The sequence below is a fragment of the Gymnoscopelus microlampas genome (genome assembly GCF_963454915.1).
Source record: "Gymnoscopelus microlampas genome assembly, chromosome: 7".
Classification (NCBI taxonomy): domain Eukaryota; kingdom Metazoa; phylum Chordata; class Actinopteri; order Myctophiformes; family Myctophidae; genus Gymnoscopelus; species Gymnoscopelus microlampas.
This window is the reverse complement of record NC_139944.1, coordinates 19,350,373-19,371,989: the sequence shown is the minus strand read 5'-3', so window position 1 is coordinate 19,371,989 and position 21,617 is coordinate 19,350,373. Positions and strand designations below refer to the sequence as shown.

The 21,617-nt window shown below is 40.0% G+C and overlaps 1 protein-coding gene across 1 annotated transcript; it reads right to left on the bottom strand.

The window, feature by feature from the left end:
• Positions 1–103: 103 nt before the first annotated feature.
• LOC311048908 (rho guanine nucleotide exchange factor 16) lies at positions 104–4,064 on the bottom strand. Its single transcript, XM_084062257.1, has 6 exons — positions 3,941–4,064; positions 3,755–3,829; positions 3,045–3,137; positions 1,956–2,104; positions 969–1,133; positions 104–559 (listed from the first exon to the last, which is right to left on the bottom strand). Exons 1-6 carry the CDS (start codon positions 3,944–3,946, stop codon positions 523–525), a joined length of 525 nt encoding a protein of 174 aa, XP_083918383.1. The 5' UTR covers positions 3,947–4,064; the 3' UTR covers positions 104–522.
• Between the last annotated feature and the right edge of the window lie 17,553 nt (positions 4,065–21,617).

Here is a 21,617-nt window from a genome sequence, read left to right as displayed (position 1 = left end):
TTCATTTATCAATAAACAAAAATGCATAGCTTCATTGTTACCTACAAATAGTGACAATTTGTGATTTATCTAATCGTGAGTTGTGATTATATTTATGGGTTCATGCATGGTGACAAATTGTGGGTCCTTGTAAATGTGGCGTTGTGTTCTAAACATGAGCAAAGTGCACTGTTTCTAGTGAATACATTGGCATGGGAAACATACATTGCCAAAGCAATAAGTGTGAAATAAAACAAATAAAACAGCCAAAACTAACAAATGAAAATATAAAATAGAATAAAGAAACGTGTAAACAGAGCTGTCACATTGACATTGCAATGTTGCAATGAAATATGCGAATAGAAAAAACTAGCTCACAAATTAAAAAGATTGGGCATCTCTATCCACACACGTGCGCACACACACGCACGTACGGCAGAGTGAACATTACGTTTGTGTTTGTGTCTTTCTAATCTAGTACAATATAAAAACAAAAGTTAAAAAAGTATATATCCAACTGATTCCGGTCTCAATCTTCCCATCTCACATCAGTACCTTCATCCACACCTCTTTGTCTGAGCTGTTAATACAAAAATAAAGAAAATACTTTCGTGAATTACAGATCTCCCAACTTCTTTTATTCAGCACAGAGAATAGGTGTTTATTACAGATCTTTTCTAATGTATCTCAGGCTGGTACAGAGATTTCATTAACCACTTAAGAACTATATACTTTGTTGTTTGACAAATGGTGAAAATAGTCGATTTACAGGCTCACAGCGCATTATAATGCGACACCTAGTGTGAGCTTTGCCATTGTCGCTGAAAATGTTTTTAAAACATTTGACAAATTGTGAAAACCAGGGTTAGCAACACTTAAACCCTATACTTAGCTCACAACATGTTAACATTGTGGCCTTGCAGATCTGCAATGTTTGGTGAAGAATAGTAATGCTAAGGTTGAAGTGGTGAATAGACACCATTTCTCACCATGTGTGTGTGGCAAGAATCAAGACAGTTGGTTGTCCGGTGCAATTCTGAGAGAGATGCAACAGAAAGGAGTCTGATGGTAGACCTAGAGCGTTGGTTTTCAGCTGCTTGACATGCACATGAGTGGGAAACTCGGCATGATCCACCACAATGAAACGCTGCTCCCTGACGGTTACAGAGCAACAGAAGAATGAGGGGTGTGGGAAATGACAGCAGAGCCACATGTGGCATCATGGTACAACATATTTACACAATACTATTTGGATATCGTCACTGTCGGGCAGAAACCTCATATCTCAAAATGACAACTTTTAGCACTATATTCTGATAGCAATCATGGCTGTAGAGTGTTTGTTCAGTACCAGATGTCTCCCTATCTCTTCAGCTCTTAAATAAACAGAAAATACATTTTCCGGTGGGTGGCCAAATTACAGCCAGTCAGGAGAGAGTACCCATTTATCAGCTTCAATTTGCTAGTGTTCCAGTTCCAATTGTGTCTGTTCATTTCTCTGTGTCATCATTTCCAATTACACTTGTTTATCCTATTTGAGTTCTCTCAAATGAGATGCAGGGAGACCCCTGTTACTGAACAAACACTATAGAAATGACTACTATCAGAATATATAGAGCTATTTAACACTTATTGTAACAAGGAAAATCACTTACCTTCCTTTTAATGCCCTATTTCGTCATACTACAGTATCACATAAAAGTAGCGCAAAATAGCCGATCAACAAGCAATGCAACACGTGACATTGTGAGCGGCTATTTTAGCCATTTTTTAATTTTGTGAAAGTGGTCAAGTCTGAGGGTTTAATAATATTGAACCAATGAAAAGAGCTTGTGACTAAATAACTACATTGGATCCATCAGAACACAGGTTCTTTTTTACATTTCCTGAAAACTAACAGTTTTCAGGAAATGTAAATGTAAAAGTGTCCACCCAAAAGCGACGATATATGGTGGCAATTTGAGGATGTGAAATACTTTTTCAACGATATGACCAGGAGGTCGTTGAAGAGATGAAGGTAGACATCTGTGAAGGACATCTGTGAACTTGGTCTGTCCTCCAGCGTCAGCTGTCTCAAGGCACCCTCGTGCACCAGGCAACGACCACTTACAATCAGAGGTAGTTTCTGGATGGGGAGGGACATGTGAGATTATAAACTGAAAGGGAAACTAACTATACACACACGTCATCAACAGTGGGTGCTGGGTTAAAAAAAAACGCACGCTAAAAATAAACCTGTTCAGTCCATCATTATATGTGTCACACAGAGGCACATACTGTAGTGGGTGACACATAATGGACTGAATAGGTGCTGTAAGTGACCTGAAGAGCCACAATGAATTGAAACGTCTTCCTAATAAAGATCTCTTTTCCCTTTAGCTCTGTATGTAGGTTCTACTTTTAATAGGCTCTGTGCATGACTGATAGTTCCCTTTTCCAGATGCAGGCATTTCCGTTTCCTGTTACGGGTCAGTTTATCACAGCTTCATTTGATTGGCTCAGCAGCAGATTTCAACCGGAAACACACATGAAGGTGAAGTGCGTTCACGGTTCAAATGTTCAGAAGGCATGGCAGAACTACAGCCATGCACAGAGCCCATTTAGTATTTAGATGAAGACATGACTGCCACCTGTGGGTTCATGAAGCAAACCTACTATACCTGGTACTTAACCCAAGACAAGTCATCACATGTTGTGATTAACCGGTGTGTAGGGCTATAACTCAATTATCTACTTTATAGATTATTCTATTGATTACCTTTTTGATAACTTTTTATAGTCTACTAAATCACTTAACCCTTTTTTATACTTTGTCGTACAACGGTGTTGTGCAGAAATGGTGAAATGGCCCATTTACAAGCCCACACAGCACCGTGGATACAATGCGGTGTGAGCTTGTAGATAAGCCATTTGTTATTTTAGAATCCTTTATATTATCGATTAGTTCTATTACTGACACACCCCTACTGTTGTGTACAGTTCTGTGCTCCACCAGTGCAGTGTGATGTAAAACCCATTGCATGTCAAGTCACCAGACACCATGGAGATAACAGAAGGCTACAGACCTTAACATTGCCAAAGTCCAGTTGCAGCTCCAGTTGCACCAGCCGCTCAATCTCTTGCATCTTCTGGACTCCCTTATTGCACTTGTCCACTATCTGGTTTAATCAAAATATCAGTGTATGTTTGAGTAATTCTCTAAAACACGATTCATATACATTTGCCACAGTTTATTCATATACTGTATACCGTATGTAACCAAATTATATGATGTTTTTCCCCCACTGTCTTTGCTCACTAATCAATGGTTTGGACAATTGTTCATTTAACTAAAGAGAGAATTTTAAAACAAGTTAAGGTGGACATCACCCATTTTCACCCTTATCGTTGTATAATTGGTCTTTAACAATGCTCATTATACAATGGTAGAATTTGTCTACTTTCTCTGCATCTTGTACTGTAGGTGGGCTGTAGACAGTTCAGAAACCAGCCTACCAATCGTCAGTGGTCATTTCAATCAATATTTCAAACTTGATTGAAACAAACCCTTTTCCTCTTTTAATTATTTTATTGACGCAATAATAATGGCTTCTCCTCAAGTATGCCAACTTTCCAGGATGGGAAATTCTGTCTACAAGCTTGTAGACAGAAATTGTGCCATCTCATAATGAGCACAAGTGAGGACCAGTTACAGTATATGATGATAGGATTGGAACTGGGTGAAGTGCAAGTCATGTCAACTGATTAGATTTGCTTTGTGATGAATGACATTTACCTGACGAATGGCCTCTATGGACTGTTTTAGAGATGAGATGGCACCACAGTCTGGCTGGGTCAGTCTTAGGATGTTCTGAAATTACAGGAAAAAGTTGACTTTTGAAACAATGCAGCATTTACCAATCCACATATCCATTATGAAAAAAAGATGAAAATGTTCTAAATGCCACCAAAGGTTTTGTACCTCCATGATGAGCTTAAGGCGAGTGATTCTCTGGAACGGTAGGATGAGAAAGGACTTCAGGCCCCGTCTCTGACACACAGGGTCCCTCTCAAGTTTCTTCACCGCGTGCCGAAAACGTCTGCTCTTTTCCCTTGAAAAGTTGAAATGCAAAAAAAAAAAACACCACATATGAATGGCTTGGAACATTTGTTTGAGATATGCTATACAGTACAGACTTACAGCAGCTTGCTGACAAGGGCCTCTTGGTATTGCATGTTGGTCACATAGGGCACGTAGCAAGCCTGGAATGTTGAGCAATGCTTGAGGACAACGTCTCCGACATGAGATATCACCACATTTGCTCCAAGTAGAGTTTCTAGTTCCATGAGAAACCTGCAGACAATGAGTAGTCACTCATTAGCCATTATGAATGTTAATACAATGAGTACCATTAACATCAATGGCTGGAGAGGAGCCAGTAATGGACATTAACAAACAAAGTACATTTACTTGAGTAATGTACTTAACATTTTGAGTATCTGTACTTTATTAATTTTGTGTTTTTGGGATATTTAGTTTTTTTGGTTACTTAGGCATCTTCATATAATTGGCCCTCACTAATGCTCATAATATGGCACAATTTTTGTCTATTCACTGTGTCTCAGAGGAGGGCTGTGGACAGTTCAGAGACCCACCTACCAGTGACGTCATCGGTATGCAGGTTTGGTCATTTAAAACAAGATTACAATTTTGTTTAAATGTTTTTATTAATGCGAGAACAATGAATTGTATTATAGAATGCTAACTTTCCAGGAATAGAAAGAGCGCAGTTTCTATTAGCTTTGATTCCTCAACGATGATGTCACTGGTAGGCAGGTTTCGGAATTATCCACAGCCCTCCTTCGAGTCACAGTGAGTGAGTAGGAATCTTTATTTACCATATTATAATGAGCATTAGTGAGGACCAATTATATGAAAATTGGTTGAAAATGGATGAAGTACATTTGATTTTTTGGAGACTTTCACTTAGACAAATATTGTACTTTTGACTCCACTACATTTCTAGGACGGGAAAAAGCATGTGTACTTGTGAATACTTAAGTATCTTTAAAAGCAAGTACTCCCATGCTTTAATGCAAGAACAATTAATTTGACAGAGGAACTTTCACTTGCAGTTGAGTAATATTTGAACAGGAGTATCTATACTTTGACATGAGTGGCTGAAAGGAGCCCTTACTGTACCTCTTGCTGGCCTCCATCACGTGACGGAGATTGGAGAAAACAATGTCCTGCTCTCTTTGGGACAATCTCTTTCTCAGTTTCTTTGATGCAAAGAAATGATTGACAGCTACCCCAAGACTCCTCAAGTAGGACGCCTCAGAGCCAATCACCTCAAACCTGGCCTTCAGATCAAAAGAGGGGTTTGAGTCATTCATTTTCTGAATTCTTGTTTCTGCTCTAACTGGCACTTTGATAATCTCACAAATTACCAGTTAAAAGTCCATCACAGAGATGAAGTTGCAATGTTATTATTTGTCTTGTTCCAATTATCAGACTGGGTCTTTATGGTGTGTATACAGTGTTATATTTACTGAACATTTCAGTTTGAATCAATGGGGCCTAATCAATCATGTATCATTATTGTTGTTGTCACACTTGGTGGTATTTACTTGTTTTTATTTGCCTCTTTATACTATATGCGAGTTATGATAATCTTGGATGGTGCCACTGCCAACTACATACCTCTTGAAGCCGCACCTCTCTAGCGGTCAGTGTGGTGAGGATACCACTTTCCTTCACCTCAGCCAGGTCTTGCCAAAGGGTACATGGGATAATCCTGACAGGTGTGGATCGAGTGACCACAGGAGAACATGGAGTAGGGCTAGAGAACTCAAAATGGGTGTGAGAGCTAAGAGGGGACTGCAGACCCGGTAGGAACTGGCAGGTCACTAGCTCATGGACAGCACCCTTGCTCGCCCGGTGGAGGGCATCTTTCAGAGACGGCAGATAGTCTTGATACAGTGGGACTGCAAATGGCAGACAGAAAGGGAGAATAGCGGTATACAAGTGAGCTCATCAGAAACGCTACAAAATAGACAACTTCAACCTGGCATCCCTATTTTTGGCATGTCATCATACTGTAGGCGGACGTTTTCAAACATTTGTAAAAAAATAGAAGATCTACAAGCTCACACGTCTCACAAGGCAACATGTGAGCTTGTACATCTGATATTTTGGCAATACCATGACAAACTATGAAATAGGTGGTTGAGCCAACTTACACATATCAATGTACTTTGATTGAAATAATACAGGTGGAACGTCCTCCTCACTTTGGTCTTCTTCATCAGCTGAATCTCCAGCTCTGTGTTGTGGAACAGAAAGGCAACATGAGCAACTCATTCAAGCATTTCTCCAGCCAAGCCAGTGATTCATCGTGTCTGTACCCTTCTTCGATTCCTTCCCCATTAAATGTTGGTGAAGATATTTCAGCCTCCCTCTCATCCAGTCCAGGCACTGAGAACAGCTTGGGAACACACACCGACCTGAGGGCAGATGCCATAGCTCCAGGATGCCTAAAACAGGGCGAAATCATCCCATTAATCGCCCAATGCAAACTTTAAGATGTGTATTTCCGAGATTATTGCACCAGGTCCATACCGCAAAACATCTTGCAGGTTCTGCAAACTGTGGCCATCTTGCATGGAGGCATGCATGTTGGTGTTAGGGTCATATTTACAATTAAGTTGAGCCATTGTGCTTTTATCTAACTTAGACACTATAATATCACATCCAGTTTAACATATGCTACAGGTCAATAATCTCTGTTGTTGTCTGCTACAGTAAGCTCTATATTTTGACCTAGAGTTGAAATGGTCTCTGAAGGATTGCAACAGCTCTTCTCAAACTGCAATCATCAAGACTAGATGCAGGTGTGTGCATCTAGACAGGTACAGCGATACCTTATTGGCCGATGCAGTTCATTGGAGACCTGTCTCTACGGTCACCATATTGGGGAAGAAAGCCGAGCCTTCTAATACATTTATGTCCATTGAAGAAGATGGTCTCTCCACTATTAAAATCATCACAACTCCCTGAATTTTCAACCAAATTTCAAACGGTTAAGTTTGTAACAAATGCCAGACATGGCGTTATGGTTACATCTAAAATGCATATTTTCAAACCAAAATACTTTTATCTAATCCAAGTAACAGTGATAGTCACAAAACATTTATGTCTCCAGTCACTGAAATAGATAATAATATACATGAAATATGCAGGCAACATTGCAGAATTGCCTTTTCTGTCTATATCCAACATCCTCATCATGCTATTCCGGTCAGAACACAGCTATCTATGGACATTTTTAGTCCAAACATTACATAATAAATACCACAATTAAATAAATAAAATCACGCAACTTTTGCTGTGTTGCCACTCTGTAATTTATAATTTGGCGATGTGGTGAAGCCTCAATTTGTAAAATTAAAACACAACTTATGACAATAACATAAAATGATGGCTGTTGATACCAAATGGGTATCCTCAATGTACCCCCAACACATCTTCGTTCTGAAACAATCTCAGAGGTTAAGTTAGTTAGAGGTTAAGTGTCGTCTTGCTCAGGGACACATTGACACATACTGTACATTGGGTGAACAAAGGGCTGAACTGGCAACCTTAAAATTCACATTAGACTGCCTCAGTCTCTACCGACAGGTACGGCTGCGGGAGGACCCCTCTCATTGCTAAATCATTGCTTACTAGCTCCACTAGTTGAGCTAATCATCACTCATGTACTGTATGTCCATGTGTACAAGGGCGGGCTGGGACCAAAATTCAGCCCTGGCATTTTGGTCCGGGCTGAAAAAAAAACTGCGTTTCACTGTTTTAACCCAGCAACCCTATGTAAATTACGCCACTGCTGAAAAGCATCCCAGGCCCAGCCCAAACATTAACGTAACTAATAATTGGGCCGCGCGACCCGGAAATGACCGTAATAATCCTAAAGATGAGGTGATGAAAAGCTCCCTTTATACAATATTATATGCTTTTCAAGGTTGAAAAGCTTCTTCCCTGGTCACTGACTTCTATATAGGGCCTATTGTTGGCTGCTGCTGAAATAATTATGTCCTTTCTAACCTTTAGCAGTCGAGCCTAAGTAGAATAAACACACTCCACAGCAGGGCATTCTTCCTTCCTTTCGTGCTTCCTTTCCACTGTCATCTATATAAGACCTACCGGCTGCTGCTACAGTTGCTTACGGCCATACCACCCTGAACACGCCCGATCTCGTCCGATCTCGGAAGCTAAGCAGGGTCGGGCCTGGTTAGTACTTGGATGGGAGACCGCCTGGGAATACCAGGTGCTGTAAGCTTTTTCATTTGGAAGACTGAATGAGCAATCGTCATTTATGAATGGCCATGACAAAATACCAGATCATGCGCTGCACTAACTTATTGGCTGGTGCTAAAAAAAATCCCTTCTAAGCCTAAGTAACTGGGAGCCAATGGAGAAAGTGGGGAAAGGGGGAGACATGTGAAAAAATGTGGCTGGTTGAAGACCAAGTGTGCTGCGGCATTCTGGATAATCTTTTCACCATATTTTTTGCTTTTCCTTTCCTTATCTACTGCATAGCAACCAGTGGAAGCGCTAGTAGCAATAACCTTGTTCATATGTAATAAAATAACTGTAAGCTGTTACATTCACTCATTATTTTGTCCTTACGTAAGTGTCAGGATGTCTCCCCTAGAGGCATGGGTGTGAATCACACACACATACACACACAAAGTATAGGGTTTCATAAAAATTGGCAGATATTCGAATATATTCAAATATTATTATTATTATTTAAAAAAAAAAATGTTATGTTTATTTGACAGGGACAATACAAGAAACAATGTATCAATTGCTCAGATCCAATAAAACACATATTTTGTTTATTTTTATAACTTGATACATTGTTTTTTGTATTGTCCCTGTCAAATAAACAAACAAAAAGAAAGTAAAAAATAAAACGTTTTCTTTAAAATGTTGTATTCAAATATAAATATAAATTTTCATATTCGTATTTTCTCCATATTCGAGGAATATTCGAAATTCGAATATTAATTTACCAGCCCTATAAAGTATTGCTCTTTAACGTACATGTATGACCTTGTTTTAATTGAATTAATTCATAGGTTAATCATGTCATATGATATGCTACTTCAGTAAACTTATCAACAAATATTGCTGCGACCACTACAGTAAATTGCAGGAGAATATTTAATATCCAGCAAATTAATGGACATGAATTGCCCCAATACACTACCACTGCCTATCCCTCCAAGAAATTGCCCATAATTCAGCACATTGCTCAGCCATATACTGGGCTTAGACCCAGTCTTATGCTATATCTGTCTAATAGGCAGCCAGGGGTCTAACCTAGAATCTTCTGATCAGTAGTCAGACGCGTTATCCATTACACTTCTTTACAGTGCAGTGTGTTTAGCACTAAACTCAGGGGGTGCAAGGGTCTACTCTGTATGCCTGACTGTGGGTTTGAATCCCACTTCTAACAATGGCTTTTCATAACAAATGATACAGTGTGTTAACGACAATGGTATGGACAACATGAAAGCGCAATGTTGCCGGCTGTGCCATGAAAAACAGATAAGCAGTGAACAACAAAACACAAATCTGTGCCTTAACTAGCCCATTGGAAGCTCTAGTAGCAATGATGTTATTCACATGTAATAAATGTCACATAACTGTAAATTGTTGAATGACTTATTATTATCATTAAGCATTACTGTCAGGATGGCCGAGCGGTCTAAGGCGCTGCGTTCAGGTCGCAGTCTCCCCTGGAGGCGTGGGTTCGAATCCCACTTCTGACAAACCATTTTCATCACCACCACCACTTGTAACATTTAGTCCAGGCAAAGTAGCATTTCCAGACAGACTAATTAAAATAGATTTTTTTTCAACAGATATCATTTCTATGAGGTGTCTAGAACAACATACTAAAAGTCCTAAGAAATCCTAGATGCGGAAATATGTTTAATTCTCATCAATTCAAGATGTGTGCTAATACCTCGAGAAAACTAAACACCCTAATGGGCTTTTTTTTTTCTTTTGTCCTATCACAATGAAACTTTCCACAATGAATCTTAACATGAAAACTAAACTTTTTTGTATTACAAGTTTCTTTGAAACTTAATTTGAATATGCAAATTAGCCTACTATATATTGAATATGCCCAAATTTGCATATCACGAAAATTACTTTTCCCCAAAATGTATTATATTTACATTGTTGTTTGTTAATGATATCAAACACACTGATCAGACTTTCATGAACCATTTCATCAAAATATTGTGAATTCATAGAATAACATCAAAAACACCATTCATATGTATGACAAATGCATAAATCCGTCAAATCTTCCTCCAACCATCCTGGTGAAAAGGCTCTAGTCTCACTGTATGGGGATGACAAAGATGAATCGCTGGATATGCTGAGACAGCTATCTCCAGTGGAACCTCAAACTCTTCCACCAACATCATCAGCTATCTCCAGTGGAACCTCAAACTCTTCCACCAACATCATCAGCTGTGAAGTTCCACAATCTCCGTGTGTTCTACCAGATCAATGAATGGAAAGGAACAAGTGAAAGCATGAGTCCAGAAGACTGGGGATGGCATGTTATAGGTGGTAGATTCATGCCAATAATGACTGATCAGCCTGCAGGACCACCAGAATTACTTGATGTGGTCTGCTGTAGCTGCAAGAAAGACTGCAGCACGAAGAGATGCACATGCAAAAAAACATGGACTCCCTTGCACTGCCATATGTCGTGGTACTAGCTGTACAAATTCCCAGTTGCCTGATTTATCTTATGACTATGATCCATGAGCGGAAGAACTGAAATAGGTGGTGCAAGAACAAAGAATCATACAAAAGGAGTTGAGGATCACGTTTGAACAATAAAATAAACAAAATAATAATAAAAACACAAAAAAAATAAAAACACAAAAATAACTTTGCTGCTACCTTGTGGTGGTGGGGAGGCTTGTGTGCCTCTGTGACCCTGAGGACTATACCGGTTGGGGTTATACCCCAGGCAGGTACAACCAAGCCGGGCAGGTTTCAGGTTAGAGGCCAGTCCAAAAGCAGCATTGCCATCAACCGTTAGCAGTAGGATGGTTGGAGGAAGATTTGACGGATTTATGCATTTGTCATACATATGAATGGTGTTTTTGATGTTATTCTATGAATTCACAATATTTTGATGAAATGGTTCATGAAAGTCTGATCAGTGTGTTTGATATCATTAACAAACACCAATGTAAATATAATACATTTTGGGGAAAAGTAATTTTCGTGATATGCAAATTTGGGCATATTCAATATATATTAAGCTAATATGCATATTCAAATTAAGTTTCAAAGAAACTTGTAATACAAAAAAGTTTAGTTTTCATGTTAAGATTCATTGTGGAAAGTTTCATTGTGATAGGACAAAAGAAAAAAAAAAGCCCATTAGGGTGTTTAGTTTTCTCGAGGTATTAGCACACATCTTGAATTGATGAGAATTAAACATATTTCCGCATCTAGGATTTCTTAGGACTTTTAGTATGTTGTTCTAGACACCTCATAGAAATGATATCTGTTGAAAAAAAATCTATTTTAATTAGTCTGACTTTTGGGTCTAAAATGGGCTAGATTGCCTGGACTAATTGTGCTTGATGAACAATATTGCCTCAAAACCACCGATCCTCGGGCCGTTTTTCACGGCTGTGCCATGAAAAACAGATAAGCAGTGAACAACAAAACACAAACCTGTGCCTTAACTAGCCCATTGGAAGCTCTAGTAGCAATGATCTTATTCACATGTAATAAATGTCACATAACTGTAAACTGTTGGATTCACTCATTATTATTACCAAGCATTACTGTCAGGATGGCCGAGCGGTCTAAGGCGCTGCGTTCAGGTCGCAGTCTCCCCTGGAGGCGTGGGTTCGAATCCCACTTCTGACAAACCATTTTCATCACCACCCCCACTTGTAACATTGTGCTTGATGAACAATATTGCCTCAAAGCCATGGCAATGAAAGAAAGCTAAGCTACTACTATAACTGGCAATATCTTAATGAGCCACAAGTTCACTGCTTCCCTCAATTAACATATTAATTTGTACAACCAGGTTATCCACTTTATGACCATTGTTTTGAATTCAAATGCTAGCCAGGGGCCCGTTTCACAAAACCTAGATAGCAGATTAACCCGGGATTAGTTATCGGATGAACATTTTGAAAAAAATCTAAAAATGCTATTAAACATTATAACCACTATGATTTTTCAGACTATGTTAAACCATATTTTATTGCTTTATGGGCGGATCTACTTTGCCAGGTCTAGGCCTATTTGTGGAATAACTGCATGGAATACAGGAAAAGTGGGCACTAGGAAACTCTGGGCACCAACTTTTTGGGAAGACTGGGCACTAGGGAAGAGTGGGCACCAGGAAAGGTGGGCACCGGGAAACAGTGTTAATTTTGTTGACTACGACTAAGACAAAAAAAAAAAGACTAAGATTTTGATATTTAGTCGACTAAGACAAGACTAAGTAAGACTAAACAATTTCAGAAGACTAAAATAGGACTAAAACTAAATGGTGTGTTATTCAAAAGACTAAGACTTTGCTGTCAAAATTAACACCGGGAAAACACTTTCTGTGGACACGAATCCTAAGACTTCAGGTGCCCACTCTTCCTGGTGCCTACATTTCCTTAGTGCCCGCTCTTCCTAGTGCTCAGTTTTCCCAGTGCTCACTCTTCTCCCCCTAAAGTGCTCACTCTTCCGGGTGTCCACATTTCCCTTGTGCCCACTCTTCCAAAGTGCTCAGTTTTCCCTTGTGCCCAGAATGTTTTGGTGCCCACATTTCCTGTTACCACTGCATGCCAAAATCACTGGTCTGGAGATTACGCACAGGAATATCTATCAATGAATTATTATACCAGTGATATTTTTATTTTCGCTGCCGAGTTTGCTTCTGTCTGTATTATTGGCAATAATGTATTGCTATGGATTCTTTTTATTGGTCTATCCTGACGAGTTATTGGATTACTTTTGTTCGTTTGGATTGACTTATGATCGTGTGGATGTGTGCATTACAGCAAGTAGTAAGTACAATATTGAGCGTGCAGAGATGCCACTTGAATTTAATGAACTATGTTTGGTTCTGTGCATGTCGGTTGGTAGGCGTCAGAGCTCTGGTAGAGCAACTACACAAGCATCAACAAATGGTGACTGTATTGTTCCCACAAGCAAGAACACATTCGGACAGTCTGCCTTCTCAGTAAAGGGGGTAAACCTCAAATTATGGTTGAAATCAAATCAACTGTGCTCACATGTCTAGTTACTGATTGGTTATCTGAATGATTATGTCTTTTAATGTATTGGGTCTGATTTAGATTTTGATAATGTTAATTATTTGTATATTATATATATCTATCTCTGCTGTTCAGCGCGAAACTGCTAACTCCAAAACGCTCATTGTTCAGGAAACGGAAAAACAAAATATACGTTTTTCAGGAAATGAAGAAAACCTTATATTTTTTAAAACAAAACAATACTGCCTCATCAAAGTTGGTATAGTGACTTTATATATTGTCAGATACTTGCATGTGTCATTATATTATCAACACTTTACCCAAATCGCGGGTAAATCAACACTTTACCCAGCGCAAGTGGAGTTAGTAGTTTCAGACGAGCAGAAATCAAGCTGAAGTGGAGTTACTGTAGGTGTCCAAACAACAATAGCTCCACTCACTGCTGAGGGAGAGGTTTCAAAAAGGGTACAAATTCTCAAAAGCTAACAATGGATATCCAAGCTCACAATGCATCACAACAACGTGTGAATTAATGCCCTAATGCTTCATGCCACTTATTATATAGGCCTACAATAATAAACAGGACTTTAAATATTACAATAACTTTTGCAAAGAGGTAGTAGATAGCGCGACAGAAATGCTATGAACGCCTTTCTTCTTGTCACATTGCTCTCCTCATTAAACACTTCATAGATTTTAGAAATATAATGACTTGTTTTCATAACATTAGCGTCAGTGCTAAGTTTGATAAACAGGTACACTGCATAGTTTTAACAGACTACGGGGAGTTTGTTTACTCCCCGTAGGGGAGTTCACTGCGCAGTGCGCACTACTCATGCTGTTAAAAGGCAGCGCTGTAGAGGAGAGGGGGGAGTTGTTTGTTTTTGACGGACAGTTTGAGGATCCAATGGAGTTGGGAGTTTTCGTCAGAGGCGCTTTTTAATACTTTTCATAGGTTCAAATGTTTTGATTTTTTACACAGACCTAAAGGGTGTTCAATAGCGTTGATTTATGAAAAAAAAAAAAAAGATGAAAATGGAGTTAGCTGGTTCGTCCTGGACACCGACGATATATTATACTTGATTGGGTTTTAATCTCTGTGTTCCTATTGGCTGGGCTTTAAACAGCCATAACTCCAGTTCCCAGCATGCTAAAGTTCCCTAACTTGGCAGGTGCTCTTAGACGTCCAATAGGGATGGGCTGTAATTACTAAAGCCCCGCCCCCTCTGTGTTCCTATTGGCTGGGGTTTAAACAGTCATAACTCCAGTTCCCAGCATGCTAAAGGCCCCAGACTTGGTGGTTTCTCTTAGGCGGCCAATGGAACGGGTAATTTGCTGATGCCCCGCACCCCCTCTGTGTTCCTATTGGCTGGGGTTTTAACACCCATAACTACAGTTCCCAGCATGCTACAGGCTCCAAACTTGGTGGGTGGTCCCACAGACTTTCAATTAGATAAGACATTACCACTTCCGGTTTCTCCTTCGTACTTCCTGTTTGTTTTGATTGCCTTGAAACTTCACCAACACACTCTCTCGGTGGCCATTGCTCTTATCAGTGCAACATAGGACTAGATTTGAAGATCTAGTATATATAAACTAGGCTAAAAGTTACACAGTTAACCTTTACTGAAATTGTGACGGCATACATTATTTCCCTCCAAGACCAGGCTGCAATATGTAGTCTGCTCTGCTCAGACAATAAGTGACCTGCCCTGCACACCGGCAGGGAAAAGAGAGCTGCCGATGTTACTCTCTCCAGAAATCACCTCTTCTGCAATCGACCACCAGTTGAAGGTACACTTCATCATATGCAGAAGAAAAGAACTGCCCCGTGTGAGGCTCGAACTCACGACCTTCAGATTATGAGACTGACGCGCTGCCTACTGCGCCAACGAGGCCATATTCGTGAACATAAAGGACCACTTCACCCATTTTCCACCTAACAACATTCATATAATTGGTCCTCACTAATGCTCATTATATATGGGAAAAGTTTAATTATTTTATCTTTTTATTGCAAGAACAATGTCTTCCATTATAGCATGCTGACTTTCTCCAGGAATAGAAAGCCTGCCGTTTCTATTAGCTTAGATTCCCCACTGTCACTGGTAGCCACATGGTTGCCATGAGGCTAAGACTGTCTAGAATGGAGGTTCTTGAACTGTTGAGTTCAAATGGAATTAATTCCTTTTTAGATGTAGTGGGAAAGCGCACTCTAGTGGTGGTCTTAAGTACTGGAATTATGTCCTGCCAGCTGCCCTACATGTCAAACATTTACAACACACTTGTTACACCTCCCTGGTGGTCTAGTGGTTAGGATTCGGCGCTCTCACCGCCGCGGCCCGGGTTCGATTCCCGGTCAGGGAACACCTTTTTGTGCCTCTCTATATCAACAACTATTACAAATTGTTTCACAAAATGACTGCCAAACCACCAGTAACTTTGTGTGAGTGTGCTTGTAAAATATGAAGGATTATTTGCATGTGTCTTGCCTTACCATGATGCAAGGGGCTTTTATGTTCTCTCTCGTCGGCCAGTGCTCGCTTGTTCAGAGTGCAATAACCACCAATCTCTCCTTTCTGAATGAAGTCCTCCTTGTATCTGTAGCAGAAACACTGATAAGCTTCACAGCAAATACATTATTGCTCAGTTCTTGTACTCAAGTCTAATACAAGCCACAAACCAGCACAACCACCATTAGGTGTACTGACCTCTCGTGACCTCTGCGTGGGTTCCGTACATCCAGGTAAAGGTTGGTCGCCTTACAGAACCGAGTGTAACTGCTGCATCTCAAGGATTAGTCCCCCTGCCGAAACAAGTATGGTCTTCAATAAACTCCAAGCCTTTTTGAGGTTTTGAGATAGGTGTTTTGATCATTGCAATTCAATTCAAGCAATAGGGAGAGAGAGAAAGAGACACAGACTGACTGATTGATAGGTAGGTATTTAGATATAGACACGCAGGCAGTAAGAGCCAGGCATGGAACAAGCAACCCAAACGGCTGCTCTAACTGAGCCACAGCCACCCCCATAAAGAAAGCTACCTTAAAAGGAAAGCCCATGCTGCCGAAACCCGGGATCGAACCAGGGACCTTTAGATCTTCAGTCTAACGCTCTCCCAACTGAGCTATTTCGGCACTGAAATGTGCTAACCTTGTCAGCAATGACCTAGATATATCAATCCATGCTTATCACATTCCAACCACCTAAAAATGCTGAATTAATTGGCAAAAGGCTTTAGAATTTGTGCATTAGAAAAAAAAGACAGTGATAACGACTCAAAACATGTTGTTTCTACGGCATGGCTCTGCAAAAGGCTAGCCATTTAGGGTCTGTATGTGTGTGTGTCTACTACTGTCTCCCCGGGAACTAATCTTGCAAACCACTGGACCACTCAGTGCCAAATTTGTATGCACAACACACTGCCAGTAGATCACAGGACCTCCACAAAATACATTTCACATATGTTTTTGACTAGACATGTCATAAACGAAAATCAAAACTATAGACTACTACTAGACCTCACTCCTTGGACTCGCCTTAACTACCTCTAAATATACTTTTTATTGCTCCTGGCTGGTATTGATGATGATTTGTATTGTATTCTGTGGAGCGAGGGGTGGGTCTTTACTGGACCCCAGTATACTTGTCAAGTCAATCACAATGTAGCCACACCTTGAAAGCCCTTACAAAAACACATGTGTGAAAGAAGACTTGAAACTAGCTATAGAAAACATAAAGTCTTTATGAAAAGGTTTAATAAGGTAATACAGGGGTAGACATTAAGGGAAATTAATGCTGGCCCTACCATTGTAACCACTGGCCCAGGACATTCGTCAAGTATTAATCCCTTTAAGGAAAATGAACACATTTGGTCCCGAATCTTTCCCTAAAAAGAAAAAAATCCCTTATTTTCCCCTAAAATAAACAAGAAAAAAACTATTTTTACTAGCTACAGATAGACTCATTAATATAGGCCTAAAGCAAATGTTCATTATTCAAACAATTGTATGATAATCATTCTAAAAGTCCCCCATTCTGATTTCCAATGGGGAAATCTACATATTTTGTTTTTTTTTGTTATGCTATGGTATACCTATATGAACATTTACTGTTCATACAGTCAAACAGTTTACGAAATTGCAGGTTGAGGCTTTAGCCTTTGCTTTTATGAAATATCCACGACTATTTGGGTTTTAAGCAAGATGCTTCAAGTTCCGAGTTTGACACATGCCAATACTCTTTAATCTTGTAAAAAAAATAAATGACTGAAATCAGTTGTGGTGATTGAGAACATTAAATAAAACCCATGGGAGCAGCCAGGGACGTATTAACCCCCACGCGGGCCCCTGGGCCGATACATTTTTAGTGCCCCCCCTGACAGCAGATCAGTAGGCTAGCTGTGACAAATGTCAACCAATTTGGAAAACGGCCTCCACTATCAGTCCCATGTGTGTGTCACGAGCATGGTCAAAAGTTACTAGGTAGCAGGCAGGTAAATCAAAATAATATGCTTCTAATATTTATTTTTAGACATACTGTGTTTAATTGTATATAGGCTAAGTTAACCTATATTTATTTATATCATATCAATTATCACCATGGTCATATGATTAAGCAGGTATGCCAAGCTTAGCAGAGAGCTTGATTTTGAGCTTCTTAAAGCATAATATAATGATACATAAATATTTTATTGTCATTTTCAGCAAGGTTTCATTTACCTATGACTGTAATTAAATACAAAGACAAATATGCCATTTTCTCAACAACTATTATTTAAAATAAAGCACAATTTGTGCTTTATTTCAAGTGATACATGTTTTTTTGTGATGCACAAAAACATTTTTTACACAATTTACTCATAATATATTTGAGGCAAAAACATGTTAATTGCAATTCTGCCTGAAACAAGTAATAATTCTAGTTCTTAGTTTAAGGAAGGAGCTTGAACTAGGCTACTAATTGTTAGGTGGCTCTATTCAAGGAAATATACCTTTACCAATTCCTGGTGGTCAGAGTGGGGGTCTTGTTAACTGTCTTACGGCCTTCAAGGCCCCACTCCTCACAGGGACCTCTAACGTGGGTACTTTGAGGACCACATATTCGCACATATTTGATATTTGATTAACCTGGCATTTCATTTTAGTAAATTATCGATGGCCGGCCCAGTTCCCCACTGGCTAATCCAGCCCTGGGAGCAGCTATTGATCTAATATAAACACATGTGCTTTCACAGCCTAAATTAAACATGGGGATGTTTTTAGCCCTGAAACAAGACTGTCATAACCATGGCTAGGGATGTTTGGAACTTCTACTCTGACTTAAATGTTTCAAAAAAGCGTTTGGTGAAGTGTGGAATGAAACGACAAAGACGTTTGAAACACTTCAACGGTGGAAAACGTTCGCTATGAAGTGATCGAGACAATTAAACCTGTTAAACTCTTAATTGCTGTGCAAGCTGCTGCTGCGCACAGTTGAGTTCCACCGTGAAACTTTACGCATTGGTCATTAAACGTTAAAAATAAATAAATATATATATATATATATATATTGTACCGCCTTTTGCCCAGGTCACACAGCAGGTCCTGGCTGCATTGAAACAAAAAATGATAACTGGGTATAATTCATTATCACTAGTACTACGCCACCAATATCACAGTTTAATATAGCTCGAATGGCACGGTTCAATTAACTGCAGCCAGGCAGGCAGCCCAGGACTGAACATTGAAACTGACCAAAACATTTCACCCTCGTCTCAGAATTCACCCGAAATGTAAACAGAAATGTTTGATGGCAGTTTGTTGAAGAGAACACACAGCATTTGCCTCCGAGATAGTAGTGGAAGAAGTAAAAGTATAGACAATTGGAAATACTCCAGTAAAGTAAAAGTACCTACGAAATTGTACTTAAGTAAATGTACTTACACACAGTTACTTTACACCACTGACTTTTACTCAAGTACATTTTGATTACCGGACTTTTACTTTAACCGGACTTTTACTATGCAGTTTAATACCTGCATGGAACTTACATAACTAAGCTTAGCTTAGTTGTGTAAGTTAAACGTCAGCTAGCTACGTTAGCTAAGCTTAGCTAACGTTACGTTTGCTAAGCTAACGATGTTCACCTTAATCATGTAGTTGTTTTAATACAATACATCCTGAGAGAACATGTTAAATAAATGTCCATCATATTAATAATACAGTAACGGCATAATTTAAACTGTACCTGATATAAAACGCTGACGTCACAAGTGTTGATGTTTGAAAGTTAACGGCCAGCTGGTTGGACGGTGGGCGTGGTCACGACGCGATCACGAGACATGAACTTAACCTGTGACCTGCGCTCCGCCAATCAAAGGCGCGTTACCGTGGTTATTCTTTTATGAATCTTTCAAATGTGATGCTGCGTCACAGACACTCTATAAAAGGCCGCTCGCAGCCACAGGTTGTCAGTTGATGATGATAGTGATGATGGAAGACACACAGATTCAGATGATGCTCGCTGGAGACGTTGAGGAGTTCTTCAACCAGGAGACTTTCTTCAAGTTAGACCTGGAGGAGTTACACTACTTAACATTCGGCGGAGATGATAATGTCTTCAAGTTAAACACTGAGAGCTTCCAGGAGCCAGAAGAGGACGCCGTTGCTGTGGTGGCTGAAGAGCTCAGACATGCCCTTCACAAACACCAGGGAGGACCGTTGTCGCAAAAACAGCCGTCAAAACAGCAACTCGGTGAACTTCATCTTGGCCACCAGCCTCTGACAGACGACCAGAAGTCTGTCCGGAAGATGCGGTCCATCATGGATGAACTGTTGAAGACAGAGCGAGCCTACACCAAAGACCTGCGTGAATGCCTGGAGATCTACCTGTGGGAGATGACCAGCGGAGTGGGGGATAAACCTGCCAGCATCCTCAATAAGGCAGCCATCATCTTTGGTAACATGCAGGACATCTATGACTTCCATAGAAATGTTTTACTAAAGCAGTTGGTCGAGTGTGAGCTTCCAGCTGATGTGGGACGTTGCTTTGTGACATGGGCTGAGAAGTTGGACATGTATGTGAACTACTGCATGAACATGCCTGCTTCCAGTGAACTTGTAGGGGAGGAACACGCTGGAGCCTACTTTGACCACATCCAGCTGAAATATGGTCTGGACATTGCCAGTTCTCTCAGCTCCTTCCTCATCAAGCCATTGCAGAGAATAACCAAGTACAAACTCCTGCTTAAGGAATTATTGTCTTGCTGCAAGGAGGGAGGAGGAGAAGAGATTAAGGACGCTTTGGAGGCGATACTTAGGGTTTTAAAGAAAGCTAACGGCAGCACAGGCCAGACGACAGCCAACCGACGACAGCCTCGGACTTCTTTCAGCCTGCTGCGGTACTCTCCAGGTCTGAAACGTTCCGGAAACATGCTGTGGACATGGCTGACGATGCGCATCATGCAAAGATCCAGCCGGAGATTTGGATGAGGCTTGGGACAAGTCTAGCCCTGGTCCAGAGCGCTAGTGAGTTAGAGAGAACTCACTAACGCTCTGGACCAGGGCCAGGACAAGTTCTGAGTGGTCTTGGGCTTTGTGGACTTAAATGACTGGTGTACAGAACAGACTCTACAACAGGCCCATATACACCTTTGCACTTTTACTGGCATGTCTCATTGAACAGGTTGGTGGACCACTGTAGAGACATGCAGAATTGGCAATGGCTGTGAACAATGACACTGAATTAATTATTATTACTGTATATATTATATTTCATTGTATCATATATTGTTGTTGTTATTATTACCTGTGCTTATTAATAGTTTTATTGTATTATATAGTATTATTGTATTGTGTATTATTTATTACCTGTAGTGAATAAACTGAATACATGGTAAAAACCTGAATGTTAATTTAACTCAACCCGGAAGGCTACATTTGCACATACGTATATAGTATAATCCACTGGGTCCTGTTACATCATGATGTAATTGAAGTTACCTGAACGAGCTGCTTCTAGTCTGTGCCAGCGTTGCCAGGTTTAGCGAGAAAAACAAGCAACCATGTCTAGTAAAACAAACCCAAAAGAAGCAACTTAGGGCACTATGCCATCATGACATGGCACCTATATACATTGAAAATCCGTTCTACAAGTTCACAAAGCTTGTAGATCTGCTATTTGGAAGATATTTGAGACATTCTAACACAAATCTGCTACTGGCTCATATTCAGAATCAGATGGGTGTTGTTAGGGACAAATACATATTAATTTGGGGTCCATAAAATATTTGAGAACCACTGGTTAAAATAAACAATTGTGAAGTAAGCCCAAATAAGCAAC